Genomic DNA, 25129 nt, shown 5'->3' on the forward strand with positions numbered 1-25129 from the left:
AGAAAACTCTCACACTGAAAGGTTCTTCGGGGTTCAGTGTAGCTCGGGGCATCGTTTATAAATATATATACAGTATATATAAGATATAAAGGACATTCCACATCTAGCGGTGGTTGATAGATACTGAGCAATGCAGTGGTATGTGAGGAAAATGTGGTTTAAAGCCAATGCATGGAACCACTAAAGGGGAGGATCTGATAACTTACTGATCATTTTGGTGTGAAAAGTAAATATCAGGAACATATCGGCTGTGAAGACCGACGGAGCCAGTCAACCAATGATGAACCTTCAAAGTATTATTCAGAAACTAAAGAAATTCAAAGTCTGATCTCAATAGCGTGATGGCTAAACTGTTGGAAATACCAGCTCTGTTTGATGCATGGACAGCCTCTGTGGCAAAGATTGGAGCCTACCCAATCAAAAGAGGGTCTGTGGGTCTGTCCATCGGTCAGTTGGTCTATCCCTGGGTCTGTGGGTCTGTCCATCGGTCTGTGGGTTGGGGTGAGAAGTTGCAGCAGACTGAACTCAAAGCTTCCTCACTGTGGCCATCTCAGTTCACTGAGCAGAACACTGGGAGGTCTGATGGATCCACTGGGGAGTCTGATTGATCCACTAGGAGGTCTGATGGATCCACTGGTGAGTCTGATGGATCCACTAGGAGGCCTGATGGATCCACTGGGAGGTCTGATGGATCCACTGGGGAGTCTGATGGATCCACTGGGGAGTGTGATGGATCCACTAGGAGGCCTGATGGATCCAATGGGAGGCCTGATGGATCCACTGGGAGGTCTGATGGATCCACTGGGAGGCCTGATGGATCCACTGGGAGGTGTGATGGATCCACTGGGAGGTCTGATGGATCCATTGGGAGGTCTGATGGATCCACTGGGAGGTCTGATGGATCCAGGGGCCTCTGGCCTGCTGGGACAGCCTGAGAAGTTTGACTGTGAAGGAGGGGGTCTTGGTCTGGATCACAGCCTTTGGGTCCACATATCACTAGGTATGTTGACGTCTGAACACAGATGGGTACAGGTGTGCTCTAGGCGGGGAGAGGCAGCAGCAGTAATGTGAAGGCTGATCGTTGTGAAGGTTTGCCTCATCTCTTCTCCCCAGGGGGTGGACAGTCCGCCTGCTCTGTCTGGGTCAGACTATCGTTTTACACGATAGATGAGATGATGGGGTTTGCAACCACGTTGATTTGTACGACAGCAGCGGATGTAGAGAATCATAGACAGAACCCTAAAGGAAAGGAGAAGCATCTCAAGCTGTGAGCAGAACCCTGAATCCCCTCAAAGTGCATCAGTACGTCACCCCCGGGCTGAAAGAGACCAGGGAGATTGGGTTTGAAGCGCTATCGTCATCAGCAACCACTCCACCGCTGCCCACAAGATTAACATTAAAGCTGTCATTACCAACCTCCCTGGGTTTTGATTATTATCTCCCAGCATGCACCTGGTAAGGTGTTACATATCCTGTTGTCTGACAGAGAGAACACACACACACACACACACACACACACACACACACACACAAAGCTATGTGTTGTTACTGTAAGGTGTACACAAGAGTCTATCTTTCTACATTTTAATGGTTGAAAACTTGTGCACTATATAAGATTGACTCAATATCAAGTAAATTGTTGTGAAAGTTTGTGATTAAATGCCACTACATAGCATGAAATGCATTATTTGATTGGATGCTTGATATGGTTCTGATTCATTGTGACTGTGGAGTCACGTTGGGTCAGAGCTCCCCCATGTGGCAGTTGAGGGTATTATCTTGTATTTGTAGCGGGCAGAGGGTTGCAGGTCATAGTCTCGGCCTGTCCGTCAGTCTTCTTGTCTTTTTTTATAAAGCAGTTGAAGACTAAAATATATAACTACACAGCTATCTAGCTGTTTGCTAACTAGCTGTGGGATAGTTGCATGCTAGCTAGCTGCTAGCCCTTTAAGTCTTTAAACCGTTTAAAACTGGCCGTTATTTATTATAACGGCCAGTGGGGGGGGTTCTCTCACCTGAACATGTTTGAGTTGTACATGTTCATGATGATCTCAGATATAAATTAATTGTAGTTCTCTGAGCTGTAGGTCCACTACATTGGTTTAGATGTTGTTTAGTATTGTTGGTCCACTAGATGGCAGAGTACACATACAAAGACTGAGGGCTGAATTATTGTTCCAGATATTCTTCGTGTGGCCATAATCTTTTAATATTACAAATATGTTCATGGCTGAATGCAAACCACCATTTATCCTTTGATATCTTTCTCTGGAACTAATAATCTGCACTTTTATAAATTGTTGTTCCATAAACATGTACTGAAATCAATGTCTGGCTGTATTGGAGCACACTGTCCCATTTTATGGCTCAACCAGTTAATTGGGGACAAACCAGTCACATTTTATGGCTAAACCAGTTAATTAAGGACAGACCAGTAAATGTGGGGAGCAGTTGTTTTTCTATGATGGCGAAAAATGATTTTGATGAAAGCCCTCCAAGCCTAAGAGGCCTGTTTCAGTTCAGCTGAATCCTCTGCAGCTGTCAGACATATTTTAATATGACTCAGTTTCTGCATTCAGGATGGAGGAGGAGAGGACAGAAATAAGCAAACATTTTAAATATTCAAATATGTTCAGCCGCACACTCAGACCGTTAAAGACATAAAGAAATTAAACACATCTTGTCTCGCAGCTTCAGGTTCTGCTAGATGGAAACACGACGTATAGCATTGGGCCCATCTGTGAAGAATAGGATACATGTGATGGATTCATTTAAGATTATTTAAATGAATCCACTCTGGTAATAAAAGTATAACCAGTACTGCATTCTTTCATTTGAGAATCATTTCTAAAATCAGACCAAAGTTAGACCTCATATATACGGTCTAGACTAGATAACTGTCATGTGGAGTTTACTAGTTTACTGGTCTAGACTAGATTGCTTTCATGTGGTGTTTACTGGTTAACTGGTCTAGACTAGATTACTGTCATGTAGGGTTAACTGGTTTACTGGTCCTGCCTAGATTAGACTAGATTAGACCACATTACTGTCATGTGGTGTTTACTGGTTTACTGGTCTAGACTAGATTAACCTAGATTACTGTCATGTGCTGCTCTCTGGTTTACTGGTCTAGACTAGATTACTGTCATGTGGCGTTTACTGGTCTAGACTAGGTTACTGTCATGTGGTTTTTACTGGTTTACTGGTCTAGACTAGGTTACTGTCATGTGGTTTTTACTGGTTTACTGGTCTAGACTAGATTACTGTCATCTGGTGTTTAGTGGTCTAGACTAGATTACTGTCATGTGGTGTTTACTGGTCTAGACTAGACTACTGTCATGTGCTGCTCTCTGGTTTACTGGTCTAGACTAGACTACATGTTGACCGAGACTCATGAACCGGGCCACTCCCACCTGTGATGTCATCGGCGTGCTAAACATTTGGTGACGTCACATCAAACATTTTAAAACCAGTCGGAAGTTGTGGACATTTCTTTTGCTCAGAATACAACCATTTTAAAGGCCCAATCATTGAGGTAAATGTCTTAGTTCTCCTCAAAAACAGTAATGTTTGAGTGTGTAGGTTATTGAACTTGCACTGTTCCTTGTGAAATGTGCTTCATAAATGTTTCTTCGCCCTAGTGAAGACCTGAGCCATCTCTTCAACACTCCTATAATGGTAGAACTATAGTTGTTCCTATATTTAATGGTGGATAGACAGAAGAGCACAGCATGGGCAGTTTAAAGTTTTACTTAATTAATAATTTCTCCCCTCTAATCGATGTGTTGGGTTTCTCTGATTTTCACGTATCAGTGAGGCCTCAGCATTATCCCTCTCTTCCTCTGTATCTCTCTCTCTCTCTGTATCTCTCTGTGTATCTCTCTCTGTGTCTCTCTCTGTATCTCTCTCTGTGTCTCTCTCTGTATCTCTCTCTGTATCTCTCTCTGTATCTCTCTCTGTGTATCTCTCTCTCCTCTCATGACTGTTCTGTTTTAAGGGGCTTCCCGTGGGAGTGGTGGTATGCAGCACTACTGATGAGGTTCAGACCGGAGGATCAGACTGCAGGTGAGAGAATCCCAGGGATGGGAAGGCTTCGTCACACAAAACATCAGTAATAACTGCAGGGTTGAACGGTTTTATAGACTTAAAGGGTTAGCTAGCTATATAGCTAGCCCTATATATAGCTATATAGCTAGCTAGCTACCTGTGTGCTTGTTGACCCCCCCTGGTTTTCTTAAGTCTTTTTTTTTCTTCGCAGGCCCTCTTGATGTGGTGAAATGAGGTTGTTAGCCCCCTGCTGCCACAGTTAAATGACCCCCTGTGGTGAATATTCACCGCAGAGCCATTTATCCTCGCTGTAACAGGATGAAATGTTTTCTGTTGGCTGAATTGGCAAATGTGTGTCTCATCTACAATTAGAAAGGGGGCTTCTTCTTGTAGCCAGCTGTTACGTCCTTTTTTATCGGGCAATGAAAATCAAAACGTATATTATACATAACATTCGGTCGAAATAATTAGACACACACACACACAAACACACACACAATGCTATCTTTCCATCTCAGCTTTCAAAGTAGATAGAAATAGATGTGTAGTCATAGTAGGACAGACGTAGGTGAGATCTGAGGAGGGGATTATGGAAATTAAAGGAGCAGGAGGTTCCTGACCTGAAGACCTTCTAGAGCAGGAGGTTCCTGAGGACCTTCTAGAGCAGGAGGTTCCTGAGGACCTTCTAGAGCAGAAGGTTCCTGAGGACCTTCTAGAGCAGGAGGTTCCTGAGGAACTTCTAGAGCAGGAGGTTCCTGAAGACCTTCTAGAACAGGAGGTTCCTGAAGACCTTCTAGACCAGGAGGTTCCTGAGGACCTTCTAGAGCAGGAGGTTCCTGAGGTCCTTCTAGAGCAGGAGGTTCCTGAAGTCCTTCTAGAGCAGGAGGTTCCTGAGGACCTTCTAGAGCAGGAGGTTCCTGAAGACCTTCTAGAGCAGAAGGTTCCTGAGGACCTTCTAGAGCAGGAGGTTCCTGAGGACCTTCTAGAACAGGAGGTTCCTGAAGACCTTCTAGACCAGGAGGTTCCTGAGGACCTTCTAGAGTAGGGGGTTCCTGAGGACCTTCTAGAGCAGGGGGTTCCTGAAGACCTTCTAGAGCAGGAGGTTCCTGAGGACCTTCTAGAGCAGGGGGTTCCTGAAGTCCTTCTAGAGCAGGGGGTTCCCGAAGACCTTCTAGAGCAGGAGGTTCCTGAAGCCCTTCTAGAGCAGGGTGTTCCTGAAGACCTCTGGAAGTTTCTGAAGACCTCCTTCAGGTTCCTGACTACCAGCCCCTAGCGGATCAGATCCCTGCAGGTCCCTTTGGTTGAATGTGTCTGCTGACTAAAGGCAAACGCTCAAAGAGACGAGAGAGAACTCCCCGAAGGGTAAGAGGCAGCATTGTGTCACCTTTGACACCTCATCCAGTACACTAGCTATCCCAGTCTAACGCTCACACCGGCTACCCAAGTCTAAAGCTCATGCTGTCTATCCCAGTCAAACGCTCACACTGTCTATCCCAGTCTAACGCTCACATCCAAGTCTAACGCTCACATCCCAGTCTAACACTCACACTGGCTATCCCAGTCTAACGCCAACGTTTAACTGCTATCCCAGTCTAATGCTCACACCGGCTATCCCGGTCCCAGTCCATCAACAGGCTGAGACACAAGAAGGTTTCCTTTGGAATGGGACCCACCTCTTTCCCTCCAGTTCTGCTTCAAAATGGTTTTCACTGTTGGAGAGTACTGTGTCACTATCCTTAGTTGTGTCTGCCAAAGTGAAAGCTCACCCATCACACGCAGAGAACAGAATCCGTACCTTCTGTGAAATCGAGTGAATGCCCTGTTGGGAAACACGACAGCCTCACGTTTTGATCTAGCGAGTTATGTGGCCGGGGGCGATTTCCTACAAAACAAAAGTGTCTCTTAGAATGAGACTTTCAAAGACAATCTTCTCTCATGAGTCCCCCCCAACCCCGACTTGCCTTTTAATTTCCACAAGGCCCGCTCCATCTCACCAGGAAATCCTTGTCGAGCTCCCAGCTATGCAGCGGGCTTCAGACACACCCTATAGGTCAGTATATATTACCCTTAATATATTACCCTTAACCGAATTCCCAATGACTAACTAAAACCACTCAATGGTCAGAAGTGTAAATCCATCGTGAGGACGGTAAATCCTCCAGGACTCTGATATCAATCTGCTCTCATGGAACTAATCAGAAGCATCGACCGGGCGGAGCCAAACCGTTACTGACGAACAAAGGTCTGAGTAGAACGGGTCATTACTGATGAAGAAAAGGTCTGGATAGAACAGCGTCCCCTGCAGTGGAAACAGCTAATCTGTTACATATCTACACAAGTATATTGCATTAGTAAATCAGAGCAATGGTTAATTTAGTCAAAATTATTATATATTATATATTACATTTCTAATTATGTCTTATACATAAGATCGACCCTTTTGGTGGTAAGAGCAAAACACCTTTAAGCTAAATATTGAATGAAGACATTTAATTGTACAATATATCATATGTTTGAAAGTATAGTACAGTGGGATCTGAATATATTAACAACGGCCGACCCATCACTGGTTTTCCTCAGGGCCAGATGACCACGCACACACACGCACGCACGCACGCACGCACGCACGCACACAGACACACACACACAGACAGACACACACACACACGTGCGTTCTACGACAGACCGCCACCCCTAATTTACAACAGCAACAAAGTCAAGTCCTCTGGGAAAATGAGTTAATGTGTTAAAGCCTGAAAGAATCAATTAGAGCCATCAATTAAATTAAACATATATACCAACCCCCATCCCACCCCCCCACCCTAACCCCGGCTGTCCACTCAGCTTATTAGTGTTATTCATTTAGGATAGTTCCCCTGGTACACACTCACACTCACACACTCACTCCCCTTTAGGGTTTGATTATTGATTAGCACCCCACCATATGAAATCATCTCCATTGGAATCTGTTGCAGCACTCAGATTAAACACGCACGCACACACACACACACACACACACACACACACACACACACACACACACACACACACACACACAAACACATAGACACATACACACAGACACAGACAGAAAAGGGTGGTGGTGGAGAAGGGGATGGAGGTAGAGAAGGGGATGGGGGAGGAGGTGGTTGCAGGGATAGTTGTCGGGGTGAAGGTGGAGATAGTTTGGGGCTGGTAGAGATCCGGGCTCGTTCTTACAAATGTACTTCTTGTAAGTCACTTTGGATTAAAGCATCTTACTAAATGCGGCAAATGTAAATTCAGATATTGGGGGTGGGTGAGAGGGTGGTGGTGATGGAGCTAGTTTGGGGCTGGTGGAGATATGGGGGGTGGGGGAGAGGGTGGTGGTGGTGGAGATATGGGGGGTGGGGGAGAGGGTGGTGGTGGTGGTGGGGGAGAGGGTGGTGGTGGTGGTGATATGGGGGTTGGGGGAGGAGGAGGTGGTGGTGGTGGTGGTGGTGGTGGTGGTGGTGGTGGTGGTCGTGGTGGAGCGTCGGTGCTAAACTCTGTACATTATCCACCGTTAGCTGAGCCTCCGTTGGGTCCTGATCTGGATCTTTGGCGACTTTCCACAGGAAGTTAATTCATCTTCAAAGCTTTAAAACATGAAGAAGAAAAGAACGTAAAGAATTTAGATGAGGGCACTTTTAGCTGGTTGCAGATTCCACGATAACAGGATGTGTATTTATGTAAAGTCTGTGGTCGCAGTCGGACCCATCTGTCTGGGCTTTAAATAATGTCACAATAGCTGCTAAGGGTCCCATTTAGCGGAGCAGCAGTGTTTAAAGAGCTCTCCCAGAGAATTGAGAGTTTACTCTGGGAAGATGAATGGAGCTGCTGCCGTCGCTGTCTGAAAGCTTTGGGCATGATTCATGTTTGGTTTGGTTTGCATAAGGTTAAGGTTCAATATTGTCAAAGGAATACACTGTATATAGAGATGATATAGAGATGTATGTAGATAGATATATCTATAGATATGTGTTGTATTCAGCAGCCATGTTATGATCCCTTTGGAAACCTCCCGGTACAGCTCTTGTTTTGAACTCCTCCTGTTGTGAGTCAAATACGTCGACCCGATGATTAACGTTGAGATCTTAATCTAGCCTGGTGACCCTTGACCTCATAATGGTGCTCAACTGGAAAACCACGACCGCCGCAATTACTGAGGTGGTTTAGGGGGCTGGCCCCCCTCCAAACAGGAAGCAGGTCCCGCCAGGCCCCGCCCCCTGCATTACCCCGATCACTATCGAGTGACCAGGCGGGTCAGAGGTCAAAGGAAGAGGAGGGTTATCACCAGGCAGACTAGTGAAACATCTAGACTAGTTAGTCATCTACTGTAGTTAGTATCTAGTGTATCTAGTCATCTAGTCTAGTTGGTAATCTAGTGTAGTTAGTCATCTAGTGTAGTTAGTCTTCTAGTGTAGTTAGTCATCTTGTGTAGTTAGTCATCTCGTCTAGTTAGTCATCTATTGTAGTTAGTCATCTCGTCTCGTTTGTGATCTTGTCTAGTTAGTCATCTAGTGTAGTGAGTGTAATTAGTCATCTATTGTAGTTAGTGATCTGGTGTAGTTAGTCATCTAGTGTAGTTAGTCATCTAGTCTAGTTAGTCATCTAGTGTAGTTAGTCATCTAGTCTAGTTAGTCATCTAGTGTAGTTAGTCATCTAGTGTAGTGAGTGTAATTAGTCATCTAGTGTAGTTAGTCATCTTGTGTAGTTAGTCATCTAGTCTAGTTAGTCATCTAGTCTAGTTAGTCATCTAGTGTAGTTGGTGTAGTTAGTCTTCTAGTGTAGTTAGTCATCTTGTGTAGTTAGTCATCTCATCTAGTTAGTCATCTATTGTAGTTAGTCATCTCGTCTTGTTTGTCATCTTGTCTAGTTAGTCATCTAGTGTAGTGAGTGTAATGAGTCATCTATTGTAGTTAGTGATCTGGTGTAGTTAGTTATCTAGTGTAGTTAGTCATCTAGTGTAGTTAGTCATCTGGTGTAGTTAGTGATCTGGTGTAGTTAGTCATCTAGTGTAGTTAGTCATCTAGTGTAGTGAGTGTAATTAGTCATCTAGTGTAGTTAGTCATCTAGTGTAGTTAGCATCTAGTGTAGTGAGTGTAATTAGTCATCTAGTGTAGTTAGTCATCTAGTGTAGTTAGTCATCTAGTGTAGTTAGTCATCTAGTCTAGTTAGTCATCTAGTGTAGTTAGTCATCTAGTGTAGTTAGTCATCTAGTGTAGTTAGTAGTACCAGCTGAAGATATCCCCAGCAGTGCTCCTCAATGCCAGTCAACCTGCTGATGTTTACAAGATGAGGATCCAGCAGGCTCCACCCCCCCAGGGATGATGGACCTGTTGCTTCATGTGAAGTATGATGAATGATGGTTGAGGTGAGCACAGCACAGGAATGTCCAGTTGTTTGTGTTTTCCAGGAAAGCGTTTCAGACTGGCTCTACCTGTTCTGGATCTATCAGCTATCAGTCTGTTTACTGTCAGAGTAATCACCGCTCCATCTTATCACCGTCTCTAAACCGTCTTCTTTTCTTTTTTTTCAGAATCACAGTTTAGCTGGAGGGCAAGCTGAACCTAGAAGCCATGTTGGTCCAGCAAACAACCACATTAAGCAATACTTCTCCTTCTCTAGGTTATGGCAAAAACGCTGCTCATTCTGCTGAACAATTTATCAGATGTGGTGATAGCCTCTACTATAGACTCTACTATAGACTCCACTATGGACTCTACTATAGAATCTACTCAGCTTGCGGGACACGCACACAGATGCGTTTCACAACCAGGAGAGGGAAGACTGAACTAATTAAGACTGGGAGCTCGTCAGGGAAATGAGGGGTGAAATTGAACAGGAGGTGTAGCGACAGAATACCATGTGACAAAAGGTTTTATGGCGGGAAGCCAATGAGCCGAGCAGGACGTGATTGGACGGCCAAACGGCTCCGTGCATGAGGCTCTCAGGATGAGCCTGTCTATTGTGTCGCATAATACTCAACCACTTATGTACTCAGGCATTTTGTATTATCTCTCTCTCCCCTATCTCTCTCTCTCTCTCTCTCTCTCTCTCTCTCTCTCTCTCTCTCTCTCTCTCTCTCTCTGTCGCTCTGTTTCTCTCTCTGTATCTTTCTCTGTCTCTCTCTGTATCTCTCTCCCTCTCCTCCCTCTCTCCCTCTCTCCTCCTCCCTCCCTTTGTTTTGAATTGCTTGAATAACTGTGTTACTCCGTAGCATCTGCTAAGTAATGCCGCACAGCTGCATGACCTCTTGTTGTCCTAGAGAGAGAGAGAGAGAGAGAGAGAGAGGGAGAGAGTGTTTGAGTATTATGCGAGATTTAGTCCTGTATTTAGTATTGTCTTCAAAGAGTAAATTCCTCTCACAGACAATATATGGGGCACTTTAAGACAAAGCGCACAACACATTTAAGTGGAGTAAGTTCCTTAGAAGCCTTTGATTAATACCTTTAAATACCTTATACCTCCGAGAACAGAGAACCACTTATCTGCACCCTCCAATGTGGACCCAGCCTCCATTGTGGATCCAGGGCCCAGCCTCCATTGTGGACCCAGGGCCCAGCCTCCATTGTGGATCCAGGGCCCAGTCTCCATTGTGGATCCAGGGCCCAGCCTCCATTGTGGTTCCAGGGCCCAGCCTCCATTGTGGATCCAGGGCCCAGCCTCCATTGTGGATCCAGGGCCCAGCCTCCATTGTGGGTTAGTGCAGGTTGGTTGGGGTTTCTCCCTCCCTGGTTCGTCATTAAGGCCGGTTCCACTGCAGACGGACCCTCACCCCAGCGGTCGAGTTATGAGGCTGAACTTCCCTGGATTCCGGGTCCTGCTCTTCACAGAATGGATTCCTCAGACAGATTTACGGGCTCTGGGAATCTGTTCCATACTTCCTTAGAGGCAGGGCCAGGGTGGAGGCTGACTTCAAACAGTTCCGTGTTGAGGACCAGCTCAACCACCACTTCTCTGTTAACCACTGGTTACCACTGTCTGTTAACCACTGTCTGGTAACCACTGTCTGTTAACCACTGTCTGTTAACCAATGCTCTGGTTCCCACTGTCTGTTAACCGCTGCTCTGGTTACCACTGTTAACCACTGTCTGGTAACCACTGTCTGGTAACCACTGTCTGTTAACCAATGCTTTGGTTCCCACTGTCTGTTAACCGCTGCTCTGGTTACCACTGTTAACCACTGTCTGGTAACCACTGTCTGGTAACCACTGTCTGTTAACCACTGTCTGTTAACCACTGCTCTGGTTACCACTGTTAACCACTGTCTGTTAACCACTGCTCTGGTTACCACTGTCTGTTAACCACTGCTCTGGTTACCACAGTTAACCACTGCCTGTTAACCACTGCTCTGGTTCCCACTGTCTGTTAACCACTGGTTACCACTGTCAGTTAACCACTGCCCTTGTTTCCACTGTACCTCCATCACTGTGTCCTCTGTCCGTCTGTCCTGACTAGTTAGTCATTAGCAGGTCTGTCTGTCTGTCCAAAGCGACATACAGAGACGGTTGATGAAGGACCATGTAGGAGTCAGAGGTGGAGCTGAGGAGAGAGCTTCAGGACATCTCTCTCTCTCTCTCTCTCTCTCTCTCTCTCTCTCTCTCTCTCTCTCTCTCTCTCTCTCTCTCTCTCTCTCTCTTTCTCTCTCTAGCATCAGGGTCATGTATGGAGACCAGGTGATGCAGAGTATGTGGGTACGTGTGCGTGCCTGTGTGCGTGCGTGCGTCTGTGTGTGTGTGTGTGTGTGTGTGTGTGTGTGTGTGTGTGTGTGTGTGTGTGTGCATCTGTGTGTGTGTGTGTGTGTGTGTGTGTGTGGGCTTGGAGAATGAAGTATGGCTAATCATTTGGTCACTGCTTCCGTCACACATCTGTTGTATCCACCGCGTTCGCCAGTGGTATTTAACTACTGAACCGAGAGTCGGACCTCACAGAACACCGCTCTATATATGTTCTCTATATGTAATTATATATGTGTCTTTATATGGTCTCTATATATATATATATATATATATATATATATATATATATATATATATATATATTTATATTTATGTCTGTATATGTTTTCTACATATATGTCTATATGTTCTCTTTACTTTATATGTCTATGTATTTATATATGTGTTATTTGCTCTTTATGATGGTTTTTTTGTGCTCCCCACAACGTTGTGCCCTCCTAAACGTGTCTGGTTTGTTTCCTGGCGTGCGGTTCTATGCTGATCCAAACGCTCTGGGGCGTGTTTGACCGGCTGATGGGACAAAGTCTGTAGTGCGTTTTTTTGAATGCATTTAATCAATAGTGACTTTAAGAGAAGCGTGAGACATCTTTATCCATTGAACTCAGGTCTACACCTGTTGTGTGTTCTTAACACAATGTTCCATTGCCTTGTGGGGCCTGGACACCACGAGAAGTCCGTAGGTTTTCATGCTCTTGACTTTCTAATGTTAAAGGAATTTCTCTACACTTTCTAATGTAGTGCTGGCACTTTCTATGTGTGTTTTATTACACACTGTGGCTTTGGAACACTGTGTCGGCTTGGCCCTCACTAGGGTACGGTTAGGACTATGTTATAGAAATACTCCTTAAGAACTCCCTGTACATTTTTTAATTCATTTTAGCCCTCTATGCCATTTCTTATGAACTGTTAGCACGTAGCACTTTATACACTTTGTAAAGCACTGTTAGCTCTGTCAATGTGCTGCCTCATAGACTCTGTGTGTTATCATACAGTGCCAGCAGCTGTTATCGCTCTCTAAAAAACTGTTAACACTGAGCACTCTGGAAACTAATTCTACGCTGTTTGCACACACAATGTGTTTTGATAATATATATTTATATATATATTAGACTGTTGGTATTCACTAAGTAGGCAGAGTAACCATGGAAAGCTATAAAATGATACCACATTTTACGATGCATTGACTCATTGTTGAGGAGTTTAATTGAATTCTCCTTGTATAAGATTTAATTATATTACTTCAATTGTAACATTAGACTACCTTTGAAATGAGAAGAAGTTCAAAAGCACAGATTAAACATATACATATATATACATAATAAACCGTGGTTTCTTCCAAGAGTTTCCACAGTACAGGAGAGGCCTGGAGCTCTTTTGCTCTGTTCCCATTGGCCAATCTCTGTATTTGATCCCTCTGCCCTCTCTCTTACCTCCCTGCCCCCCCCCCTTCTCTCAAAAGGGTCTTTGAGGGAGGGGAACTTCAATTGGCCAATGAGATGCCTGGGCAGCCCACTGCTCATCCTGAGTTGGTTTGGGGAAGAGTGGGAGAAGGGGGGAGACGGGGGAGACGGGAGGAGATGGAGGGAGATGTGGGGAGACGGGGAGAGACGAGGGGAGAAGAGGGGAGACGGGGGGGGACGGGGGGAGACGAGGGGAGACGGGGGGAGGGGTGTGAGTCAGCCCTGTGTCATGGAGAGGGGGTAATCATTTCCTTCTGCCCCTGCTACCAGTAAGACCCCCGACCCCGACCCCCAGTCCATTGCCCCCCCCCCTCCTACACACACACACACACACACACACACACACACACACACACACACACACACACACACACACACGCACACACAAACGCACACACAAACACAGGTGCATATATACGACCATGCATGTACACACACATGCACACACTAACACACATGCATGCACATACACGCACACTACCACACACATCAACTGCCCTTGCATCTCGCTCTCTATAATAATGTCCCTCTCTCTCTCTCTGAGACCAAGTCTCTCTCCCTCTCTGCCCTCTATCTTAATGTCTCTCCCTTCCTTAATGAATCCTCTCCGTCATACTCAGTCTGTCCTGGCAGACATTACCTGTAGAAGCAGCTGTCAGCAGTCCTATGACCTCGCTGCGACACATCTTCTCCAACCGTCCCCGGTACCCAGGGCACACGGTATGGCCTTAAGGGAACCACAGCCATGATATGAGGTCATTCTCTGTTTTCCTCTTTATTCGCCCCAGCGCGGCTTGTGGAGCTGAGATGGCGTGCGTCCCACCTGGAGGTGTCTGGAGTCCTCCGCTCCTTGGTCTGGGTCTGGCTTCGCTCTCCACTGGAGACGTCAAAGGTTATTCAGTTTGGTAAGCTAGACCGTGAACCACCAAAACTCTGTGGTTTTTATTAAAAGTTTTATGTAAAAATAGCTGAGTGTGTGTGTGAGTGAGTGTCTGCGTGTCTGTGTGTCTGTGTGTGCGTGTGTGTGTGTGTGTCAGACTGACTATATGCTGTGTGTGTAGGTTGTGTGTGTAGGTTAAGAGGATGAATGAGTGATGGATGGAGGATGGATGGCTTGACGGACAGATGGATGGACGAGGTAACGAGTAATTTTGTAAGTGCAGGGTGACATCTACCTTCGACCACCCCACCGACCCTCCCAACACTTAAATATACCAACATTGATTATTGTGTGCTCAGTGATATCTCCCTAAGTCTGTTGCCGTGTGAGGCAGTGTCCGTATCCATGGTTGAGATATGACATATTACACCCAACTTACACTGTCTGGAGAGAGGGAGGGAGAAAGGTAGAGGGAGAGGGGGGAGAGAGAGATACAAAAGGAGGAGAAAGTGGGTGAGTGAGAGAGAGGGGGGGGAAAACGGAGGTGGAAAGAAGGGGAACAGAAAGGAGAGAAAGGGGGAGAGAGTGTGTTGGGAGAGAGAGCGGGAGTTAGTTATTGATAGAGAGGAGGGAGAGAGGGATATTACAGAAGACAGGGGCTGGGAGGAGTAGGAGGAGGAGGAGTACTGGGGGGGGCTTAAGCGAAGAGTGTAATTGGACACCAGCCCCCCCCTCCCTCGCTCTCCCTCCCTCTCTCCCTCTCTCTCTCTCTTTCCCGCCCTCCCTCTCTCCCTCTCTGTGGCTCTCTTTCACTCTCCCTCTCCAACCTTTGCTGTGAGGCTGGATGTGGCGGTGTGTCTGAGCCTTCTGCACGTGGGACGGATCTCCTCCCAGTGGACTCGGAGCAGACAGGGCATACGGACCGGGACTGACTCTTCTGGGGTCTCTTGTTGTGGGTCTTCATCTTCAGGACCAGGAGAAACATCCACCAGGCCCCCCCTTGAAGGTAAGACAACCACGGGGGACACACAGATTGGGGGGGGGGAGGGCGAGAGAGAGAAGGCAAATGGAGAGGTTGAGAGACAGGTGCAAGGGGTCCTAGAAGGCTGCTGTAGGGCTGTAGATAAACTGGTCATCACGGTGTGTCCGGGTCACGGGCCGTACCTGCAGTGGCCCCAGCTTTTCCTACACACCGAGCTGGTCCTCAACACGGAGCTGGTCCTCAGAGCTGGTCCTACACACAGAGCTGGTCCTCAACACGGAGCTGGTCCTCAGCGCTGGTCCTCAACACGGAGCTGGTCCTCAGAGCTGGTCCTTAACACGGAGCTGGTCCTCAGAGCTGGTCCTCAACAAAGAGCTGGTCCTCAAGCTGGTCCTTAACACGGAGCTGGTCCTCAGAGCTGGTCCTACACACAGAGCTGGTCCTCAACACGGAGCTGGTCCTCAGAGCTGGTCCTACACACAGAGCTGGTCCTCAACACAGAGCTGGTCCTCAGAGCTGGTCCTCAGAGCTGGTCCTCAACACGGAGCTGGCCCTCAGAGCTGGTCCACGGAGCTAGGCCTCAACACGGAGCTGGTCCTCAACACGGAGCTGGTCCTCAGAGCTAGTCCTCAGAGCTGGTCCTCAGCACGGAGCTGGTCCTCAGCACAGAGCTGGTCCTCAACACGGAGCTGGTCCTCAGAGCTGGTCCTCAGCACAGAGCTGGTCCTCAACACGGAGCTGGTCCTCAACACGGAGCTGGTCCTCAACACGGAGCTGGTCCTCAACACGGAGCTGGTCCTCAACACGGAGCTGGTCCTCAGCACGGAGCTGGTCCTCAACACAGAGCTGGTCCAAAGAGCTGGTCCTTCACACAGCGGGATTGTTTCTAATGCTTCAGACGCTCACACCTGCTGCTAGACTTTGGTTCTTAAAGCATGACGTTGTGCTGCATGATGTTTAGTGTTAACAGTAGGACCGTTTTGAGGAAATGATACTGATTGGATAGGACTTTGAAATAGTTAATTGGTATTGAAATATTGATTGATTATATTCATTGACCACAAATCAATGCCTTTATAATACACTTGATGACTTGTGAGAGCCTGAGGGACTCTATTCGCCTTCTGATCGTTTTTGAATATCCAGACCAGGAATGTTGAAACGCTCGGAGTGGAAATTCCACTGGAGACTGAGTCTGGTCGTCACCGCTGCCTGGCCAGTTGGTAAGTGAACTACGGGTAAAGTTAGCCAGTGACACTGGGGCTGGGACAGTGGACTTGAACAGTAGACTGGGACAGTTGAAGTCTCCCCTCTCCGCATCTCTCGTGAATGTCAGATGATGTTCTGTTCACGCCTCCGTCTTTACGATGGTTCAACAGCCGCTGGATTATATCAAATAATAAGAAGAATTCAACAATTGAAATAACATATTTTCCAAAGAAGGAAAGATCTGTTTGTTTATGTTGAAAGAGAGGGAAATTATTCTAGGACACCTTCAATCTTTTCAACACGTTTTCTGGTCTTTTGGCTGAATCTATCCTGATCATGTTGATATGAAGCAGTTTGACAAATCAATTCATCAACCTTTGGAGCCTTGCTCGTTTAATTAATTAATCAGGCAGGGCGCTGAATAACACAAACACTAAATGATCAGTACGTCCTTGCTGCAGATTTTTCCTTTGTGTGTGTGTGCGTGTGTGTTTACTCCGACATGCATGGCACACATGCTTGTGTGTCATTTTAAATCCATGCCGTGTCGGCCGTGTTACGGGGCTAAAGGTCAGAGTGTAAGTGGATCTCCTCGGGGAGTCGTTGTACATCTTTGTACGGCAATCGGAAAAACTCTTCAGGGACCAAAGCTTAGTCCAGCTGGCCGGACCCTCCGGGTGTTAGGGAACGCCTGCCCGGGATCCTCGGGCCAGGAACCCCCAAGAACTCACAGGGGGGCCGTAGACGACTTCAGCAGCTGGAAACCATGCTCTTCTTCCGGGGACGTTCTCTGGGCTCCCTCTCCCTCTGTCCCTCTCTCTCTCTCTCTCTCTCTCTCTCTCTCCCTCTCTGCGGGGGGTTCCTGTGGGGGAGAAAACGCAGGCGGACATGACTCTAACGTTGGGATGAAGGGTCAAATAGCCGCACACTTCAGGATCCAGAAGGTGGATTGATAGAGGAAGAGGATTGACGGTCTGTGGGAGTGTTGAAGACTCTAAAGAGGACCCAGGGTCTGGGGGGAGCGTAGAAGGGCTTCAGGACTCTAAAGAAGACCCAGGGTTCTGGCTGTGTGTTGATGTCTTTAGCAGACAGGGAGCCAGTCTACCTTGGCTGTAGCTTTCCAGATGTTAAACACTAAAGACATGAACGACACAGAAACACTCGCCTGCGGCTCAGAATCCTTTCTTTTGTGATGTCGTCTTCTCTTTCTTCATCTCTCCACTCTGTGTGCTGAGCAGCCCTTGAGCTCTGAACAGGCTCTGTTGGGCCCTTCTGCCGCTGACTCGTCAATCTTTCATCAGCATCCATAAGACATGAAGGCAGCCTGACGGCTTCTGGACCGCTGGTCCTCAAGACACAAGGGGATCTGCGAGGGTCACAGAGCATCATGTACAACCTCATCTGTACAAAGAAGCCCATGAATTGACTGACATTTCAGTGTTGTTAACAGTTCATGAAGGATGTCTCTTGCTGCAACCCTGCTGGAAAGGTTTGGTTTGGGTTCCTGAATGACTCAGGCCCTGAGTCCCCTGAGGGCCCATTGGTCAGAGAGCTTCATGTGAATCACTTTGTGACCATGACTGTGATGAAGGGCTATTTGAGTACAATATTCTTCAATGTAGGCATTGTGACTGTAGCTGTGATGAAGGGCTATCTTAACTAACTATATTAGTATGATATTCTTCAATGTAGGCATTGTGACTGTAGCTGTGATGAAGGGCTATCTTAACTAACTATATTTGTACAATGTTCTTCAATGTAGGCATTGTGTCTGTAACTGTGATTAAGGGCTATCTTAACTAACTATTTTAGTGCAATGTTCTATAATGTAGGCATTGTGACTGTAACTGTGATTAAGGGCTATCTTAACCAACTTTATCAGTAAAATGTTCTTCAATGTAGGCATTGCAAGACTCAGAGAATAAACCTCCATTCTGCCGCAGTGGAGACTTAACTCTTCGGATTGAACCTCAGCCCCAGGCAGTACCTGTTTCCAATCAATAATTCATAGATACAGGTGCTATCCATTATTGAGCAGCCCATGTCCTATAATGGCACGAGAGAAGAGGGCTGAATGAGCCGGCTCATCTCTGCAGATTTACCTCCTCCATGTTTAATGGGGATGCATTAAAGATACAGTAAGCCAGGGAGTAAGACAAGCTGTCATGTAAACTCTGACATGTTTGGGTTGTTTTTTTGCTCCTTGGTGTTGTTGGCTCCTAGTGTAGATCAACTGTACTGCAAAGGAATCAAACTGGTTTGGTTTTGTGGAGATACCGGTGCCTCTGTCACCCCCCCCCCCCCCCCCCCGACCAAATCAACTGAAAACATCTTCAAAGGAATTACCTTTTTTTTTTAACACCCCCCCTTACCGATTAGCTAACTATGAACTAAAAAGCTATCTCCAGGCTGCATTAAGTATTCGCTTGTTTTAAGAACCTTATACGTGAGGCTGAGACCAACAAAGAGTACGATCAAAGTTGGACTAACCGGAAAATGAGCTTCACATTCCAGTGCAGCTTTACGAAAAATATGAGCTCACTAGAATTGTATTGGCAATTACTTTGAATTCATTCATATTTTATGCACTAAGACCCTGCCCCTCTCCCAAAGTCTTGAACGCATCCGCCGTGACGCTGCAAGGCTGCGTGAACCACAGTTTGAGCACAAGATGGCGGAGGTCCGGTTCGAGTTACCAGACCTTCTCTGGGTCATGATGGCCCACATAGCTGACGTAAAGGACTGCGATTTGGCTTTAGTGTTTCCAACCCTAAACACCACTTCCTCCTCCCTCTCTACAGGCAGAGGCAGCGGTGGTGCCACCCCCACCCACGCTGCACCGGCATGGGCCTCCCAGAGGGGCCGGCCAGGCCACCTCTGGTGCTCCCCAAGGCAGCCTTCCTCCTCCTCTGGCTCTTCCTCCTGCCCTGCATCTCCATCCTCACCCCGCCTCTCCCCAGGGTCTTCCTCTCCTTTGAAGGTAAGATCCTAAAGCGCACGCAAAGCACACGCAAAGACACTGAAAGACATGCAAAGACACGCAAAGACAAGCAAAGCCAAGCAAAGCACATGCAAACAAACGCTAAGCACATGCAAAGCACACACAAAGCACACGCCAACACAGGCAAAGCACACTTATGGGGATCCACTCTTTCCTTGAGGACGGTCATGACTATAGATACGTCAATGTTGAATGTGTGCTCCTCAACCACTCAATCTAATTCAAGTATGTCTTCATCTTCATCATCATAATATGGTCCATGACGAGCTCTGAGTCTGAGAAACCACAGAAAGAATCATTTGGTCGGTCATTAAGAATGGCATGTTCATTTAGTCATGGCGCTGGTGCCCTTGCTTGTGGCCCCCAGTGGTTAGCCCTGGCAGGCCCCTGGCCCTTGACTGGCCTTTCCTGTGGTTAGATGGATTCCCCCTGTACACCTGTTAATACACTGTACACATGCCTGCTGTGGTTTCATCCTCCTGTTCTATTGAATTCTTCGGACAGAGAAGATTAAATGGATTAGTGATTGTGTTTGCTGTAAGGCTGTGGATATCATAAGTGTGAGAGAGTGAGTGAGTGAGTGAGTGAGTGAATGAGGGAGTGAGTGAGTGAGAGAGTGGGCATGCCATTGTTTTGTGCTGGAGATTCCACCGTTATCCATGTCTGCAATAACCTTTGAGCAGGGGGCTTTATGTTGAGACTGAAGGATTTGTTTGATCACCTGACGTTCTCCGTCAGTAAATGTTTCATTTTGATAATAATCCCAGCTCTGAGAGCTCAGATACCCTCTAATAATCCATATTTGTGGATTAAACAGACAGATAAACAGACCAATGTGGATGGTCTGTTTATGTGTCGAGTGCAGCTTGATCTCAAGTATGTTGTGATATTACTTTTTACTCACAGAAAGTAAAGTTATTCTTTTGTATTTGAAGATAACCCTCCGGATTCACTTGTGGTCACAGTTAGCATCACAGTTGGCACATAAGGTTTACTAGATCAGTGAAACAGGTTGTCCTAAAGAGAGAGAACATTCCTTCCTCCCCACTTCTGTGTTCCACATTAACAGCCCTTCATGGGGTTCTTCGGTTCCTCTGGTGAACAGTCTGTCCCAGAGGCTGCGTTGTCCTCTGGATGTCGTCTTCTTGCCCAAAACGGTCTTTCCTGCAAATCTCATCCCCCGAGGGTAGAAGTACAACATACTGACAAGACAACTACTCAACCCCCCCCCCCAGGACTGTCAGCGTACAGATCAGTTTGGACTCCAAGAATTAGATTGTATCTGTCTTGTAAAAGCTGTAAAACACAGCCTGTTAGTGAAACGAGACCTGGGAACGATTCATCACCTGATGAAGAGGGGGAGAGGAGAGGAGAGGAGGGAGTGGGGGAGAGGAGGAGCAGGGAGGAGGGAGAGGAGGAGCAGGGGAGGAGAGAGTGGGGGAGAGGAGGAGCAGGGAGGAGGGAGAGGAGGAGCAGGGGAGGAGAGAGAGGAGAGGAGAGGAGGGAGTGGGGGAGAGGAGGAGCAGGGAGGAGGGAGTGGGGTAGAGGAGGAGCAGGGGAGGAGGGAGTGGGGGAGAGGAGGGGCAGGGAGGAGGGAGAGGAGGAGCAGGGAGGAGGGAGAGGAGGAGCAGGGAGGAGGGAGAGGAGAGGAGGGAGTGGGGGAGAGGAGGAGCAGGGGAGGAGGGAGTGGGGGAGCAGGGAGGAGAGAGAGGAGAGGAGAGGAGGGAGTGGGGGAGAGGAGGAGCAGGGGAGGAGGGAGTGGGGGAGAGGAGGAGCAGGTGAGGAGGGAGTGGGGGAGAGGAGGAGCAGGGAGGAGGAAGAGGAGGAGCAGGGGAGGAGGGAGTGGGGGAGAGGAGGAACAGGAGGAGGGAGAGGAGGAGCAGGGGAGGAGGGAGTGGGGGAGAGGAGGAGCAGGGGAGGAGGGAGTGGGGGAGAGGAGGAGCAGGGAGGAGGGAGAGGAGGAGCGGGGGAGGAGGGAGTGGGGGAGAGGAGGAGCAGGGAGGAGGGAGAGGAGGAGCAGGGGAGGAGGGAGTGGGGGAGAGGAGGAGCAGGGAGGAGGGAGAGGAGGAGCAGGGGAGGAGGGAGTGGGGGAGAGGAGGAGCAGGGAGGAGGGAGAGGAGGAGCGGGGGAGGAGGGAGTGGGGGAGAGGAGGAGCAGGGAGGAGGGAGAGGGGAGGAGGGAGGGGGGTCCTGGAGGACTCCAGGCTGCAGGTGGTTTGGCGATTCCCCAGCGGGGGGGGGGGGGGGTTCTCTCTGGACCCCGCCCCCAGTGGGGGGGTTCTCCTTGGCCTGTATGTTGAAACCCCTATCCCCCTCCCCAGGAAGGAACTCTGTTATCATTCTTCCCTGGAACTGGGAGGACCTACAGAGATCTAGAATAAATAAATGATCCTTCAGAGGAGGTAGAGCAGGGCGGACGGACGCAGATAGTGAAGCAAGGGACTCTCCTTCTCCTTCTCCTGTTCCTCTTACCCCTCTTCCTCCTGTGTTCCCCCTAACTTCTCCTTCTCCTCCTCCTCTTCTCCTCCTCCTCTTCATCGTTGAGCTGCTTCTTGAATGTAAGGAAACCGCTGATGGGGCAGGAAAATGTTCAGTATCTGACATTCCTCTCTCTCTGCTCTATCTCTCTCTCTCGCTCTCTCTCTCTGCTCTATCTCTCTCTCTCGCTCTCTCTCTCTGCTCTATCTCTCTCTCGCTCTCTCTCTCTGCTCTATCTCTCTCTCTTGCTCTCTCTCTCTGCTCTATCTCCTCACACCGCTCTGTCTCCCACTACCTCCCCTCCTCTCAGTCCTCCGTCCCTCTCCTCGTTCAGTGCTGTACGTTGAGAAGGCCATAAACCAGACCGGTCCTAACATCTCTTCCCCACAGAAACCTCTTTCCATGACTCATCAGTACATTTCGAATTCAGTGTTTCTCCCTTGAAAGAACATAACTAGGAAATATTCCTTGTATGGGTATACCTGCTGCAGCAACCCCACATTCCCCTTAAATGTGTTAATGCCGCAACGTTTGCTTTGAAACAACATCCCCTCCAAGCTGGGCTTTGCCACATATATCAATATGTTTTCTTATAATTTTCAGCCATTATCCCCGAAGGAATCCACTGAACAAGGGAACGAAGTCTATAATCAGTGTTTGGAAGTGAAATATTTTCAGGAGAGTAATAAACACTCAAATATTTTCCAAGGCAATATTGACTTTCCTTACCTTATGACCCAAAGCCTACCCTGATTCCCCCACCTCCTCACTGAGCTGCCCCAGACAGGAACCCTCTCTTCAGCCACTCCTCCATTCCTAACAATTCCTCCAGATATCTGAGTCAACCGCTAGGTGGAATGGTCCATTGGTTTCTTTCCATTGGCTGTTGCCACGGTAATGGAGGAATCCTCCCCACTACGGCGGTCGGACCCAATGATAACAAAGGGTTTGAACTTTTTGAGTCCCTCTGGATTGTGGAGCCTGAGGCACGTTTGTTTGTAAGATGGGTGGAGGTATTTTACATGAACCATGCTGAACGGCATTTTATCGCATCACACGCTACACAGGTTAGTTGTAATGCTACTCGAGAGCATCAAGGCTTCTTTCACTGATCTCCTGCTTCTTCTGTCCATCAAAGTGAAGGCTTTTTCTTCTGTCCAACATCGTTATAACACTGATACCCAGTTGGTAGCAATTTGAAAGGGTTAGAAGGTATCCTAAGGTTAGCCTAGCCACGAGACCACGCGCCCAGCCTCCTGACTCCAGTCCCCAGTGCACTTCCACTTTAAGGCTGCTTTGTCAATGATGTGGGAGTGCCTGTCTGCCTGTCTGCCTGCCTGTCTGCCTGCTTGCCTGCATGCGTGCGTGCTTGTGTGTATATGTGCGTGCCTGCGTGGTGCGTGTGTGCGTGTGTGTGTGTGGTGCCTGTAGGTCACGGTGTCAGGATACTGTTTGTGTTTATTACAGCCAGCAGCGCTGCACATTCCAGCTTAATAACGTTGCTGTGCTGAGTCACCACCAGCATGTGGTTAGAAACCTTTCTTTATTCAAACCCAACAAGACAATCTCCGGATGTTTCGAATACCTGGTGATCTTCCAGAACCAGTTCCTCCTCTATTTTGGGTTTTTCTTCTTCGTTCTAAAGGGCCTGTGTCTGTATCTTAAAAGCCCTGACGATATTTTAAATAGACGGGAGGGAGGAGACCTGAGACGTTATGCTCTGATAAGAACCTCACTGGAGTTAACAGAACCATCGTGTCTCTGGTCTGAATCAAGCACCATTCTGAAGTCGGTTTCTGTATGTAGGTCTATAGTTGGCTGAGGTATCAAAAGGCTTTGAAGTGAAATCAGGATCTTTATGATTACCAGGTAACTCCTCCAAATGGAAACCAGAACTCAAACTCACAACTAGCGAGGCTAGTCCCTCTCTCTCTCTCTCTCTCTCTCTCTCTCTCTCTCTCTCTCTCTCTCTCTCTCTCTCTCTCTTTATGTATCTCTCTCTCTCTCTCTGTATCTCTCTCACTCCCTCTCTCCCTCCCTCTCTCTCTCTCTGTATCTCTCTCTCTCTCTCTTTCTCTCTCTCTCTCTCTCTGTATCTCTCTCTCTCTCTTTAGCTCTCTCTCTCTCTCTGTACTCTCTCTCTCTCTCTCTCTCTCTCTCTCTTTCTCTCTCTCTCTAAATTAAACCGGTGGTGAGCAGCCACCAGTTGCTCATGGTCGTTCTCCGGCTGAAGAAGTCGTCCACCATCATGCTGGCCGCCGCCTGTTGTGTCTGTTTCCATTCCTCTACTCACCCTGTGACCTTTGCTCAATGTCTTACTCATGCTGCTCTTCGCTGTGAGCTGAATCTCGGCCCCCAGGATCGTATCAAACCCTTCTCTTACCCTCTCAGGGTGGTGTATAGCTGCTGTTGAGTTTGAGTTGTTTGAATGTTTAGCTTTCCATTTAGATAGATTCATCTTAGATAATATGTAGGCTGTAGTGTGGATAGTTCAAATAATGAGGGGCTATCCACAAAAGTCTGATGATGATTTATGACGCAGGCCTGTAGTTATTTGAGTCACATTAATTAGTCAGAGCGAGAAGATAAAAAACACCTGCTCAATTTCTGTTACCATAGCAACAAGGCTTTCAACCTGTATGATGTCACACGTCCCTGGGGAAAGACATTATGAAAACCCACCCTCAACATGGCTGACCACACCTGGCCATGGGCCGACCATCACCCCCTGTATCACCTGACCTCCACCCCCCCCCCCTTTTATTCCCTCACCACCACCCCTTGTATAACCTGACCTCCCCCCTGTATACCCTGACCTCAACCCCCTGTATCACCTGACCTCAACCCCCTGTATCACCTGACTTCAACCCCCTGTATCACCTGACCTCCCCCCTTGTATCACCTGACCTCAACCCCCTGTATCACCTGACTTCAACCCCCTGTATCACCTGACCTCCCCCCTGTATCACCTGACCTCCCCCCTGTATCACCTGACCTCCGCCCTGTATCATCTTACCTCCACCCTGTATCATCTTACCTCCACCCCTGTATCACCTGACCTCCCCCCTGTATCACCTGACCTCCACCCTGCCTCATCTTACCTCCACCCCTGTATCAGCTGCCCTCCCCCCTGTATCACCTGACCTCAACCCGCTGTATCACCTGACCTCAACCCGCTGTATCACCTCACCTCCAACCCCTGAATCATCTGACCTCCACCCTCACCCCATCAATGTGGTTCATGGATCGTTCTCATGCTGGATGGTTTGTTTAGTTGTGGGTTCTACTGTCTTACTGTCTTGCTCCTCCT

General features: G+C 47.8%; 1 protein-coding gene across 1 annotated transcript in view; it reads left to right on the forward strand.

The window, feature by feature from the left end:
• Positions 1 to 15109: 15109 nt before the first annotated feature.
• sema3c (sema domain, immunoglobulin domain (Ig), short basic domain, secreted, (semaphorin) 3C) overlaps positions 15110 to 25129 on the forward strand; it is a 33028-nt gene continuing 23008 nt past the window's right edge. Inside the window, exons 1-2 of the mRNA XM_079755704.1 lie at positions 15110 to 15156; positions 19143 to 19321. Of these exons, the coding sequence (XP_079611830.1) occupies positions 19186 to 19321 (136 nt within the window). The 5' untranslated portion in view covers positions 15110 to 15156; positions 19143 to 19185. The remainder of the gene's footprint in view (positions 15157 to 19142; positions 19322 to 25129) is intronic.

This window comes from Pollachius pollachius (genome assembly GCF_949987615.1).
Source record: "Pollachius pollachius genome assembly, chromosome: 18".
Classification (NCBI taxonomy): Eukaryota; Metazoa; Chordata; class Actinopteri; order Gadiformes; family Gadidae; genus Pollachius; species Pollachius pollachius.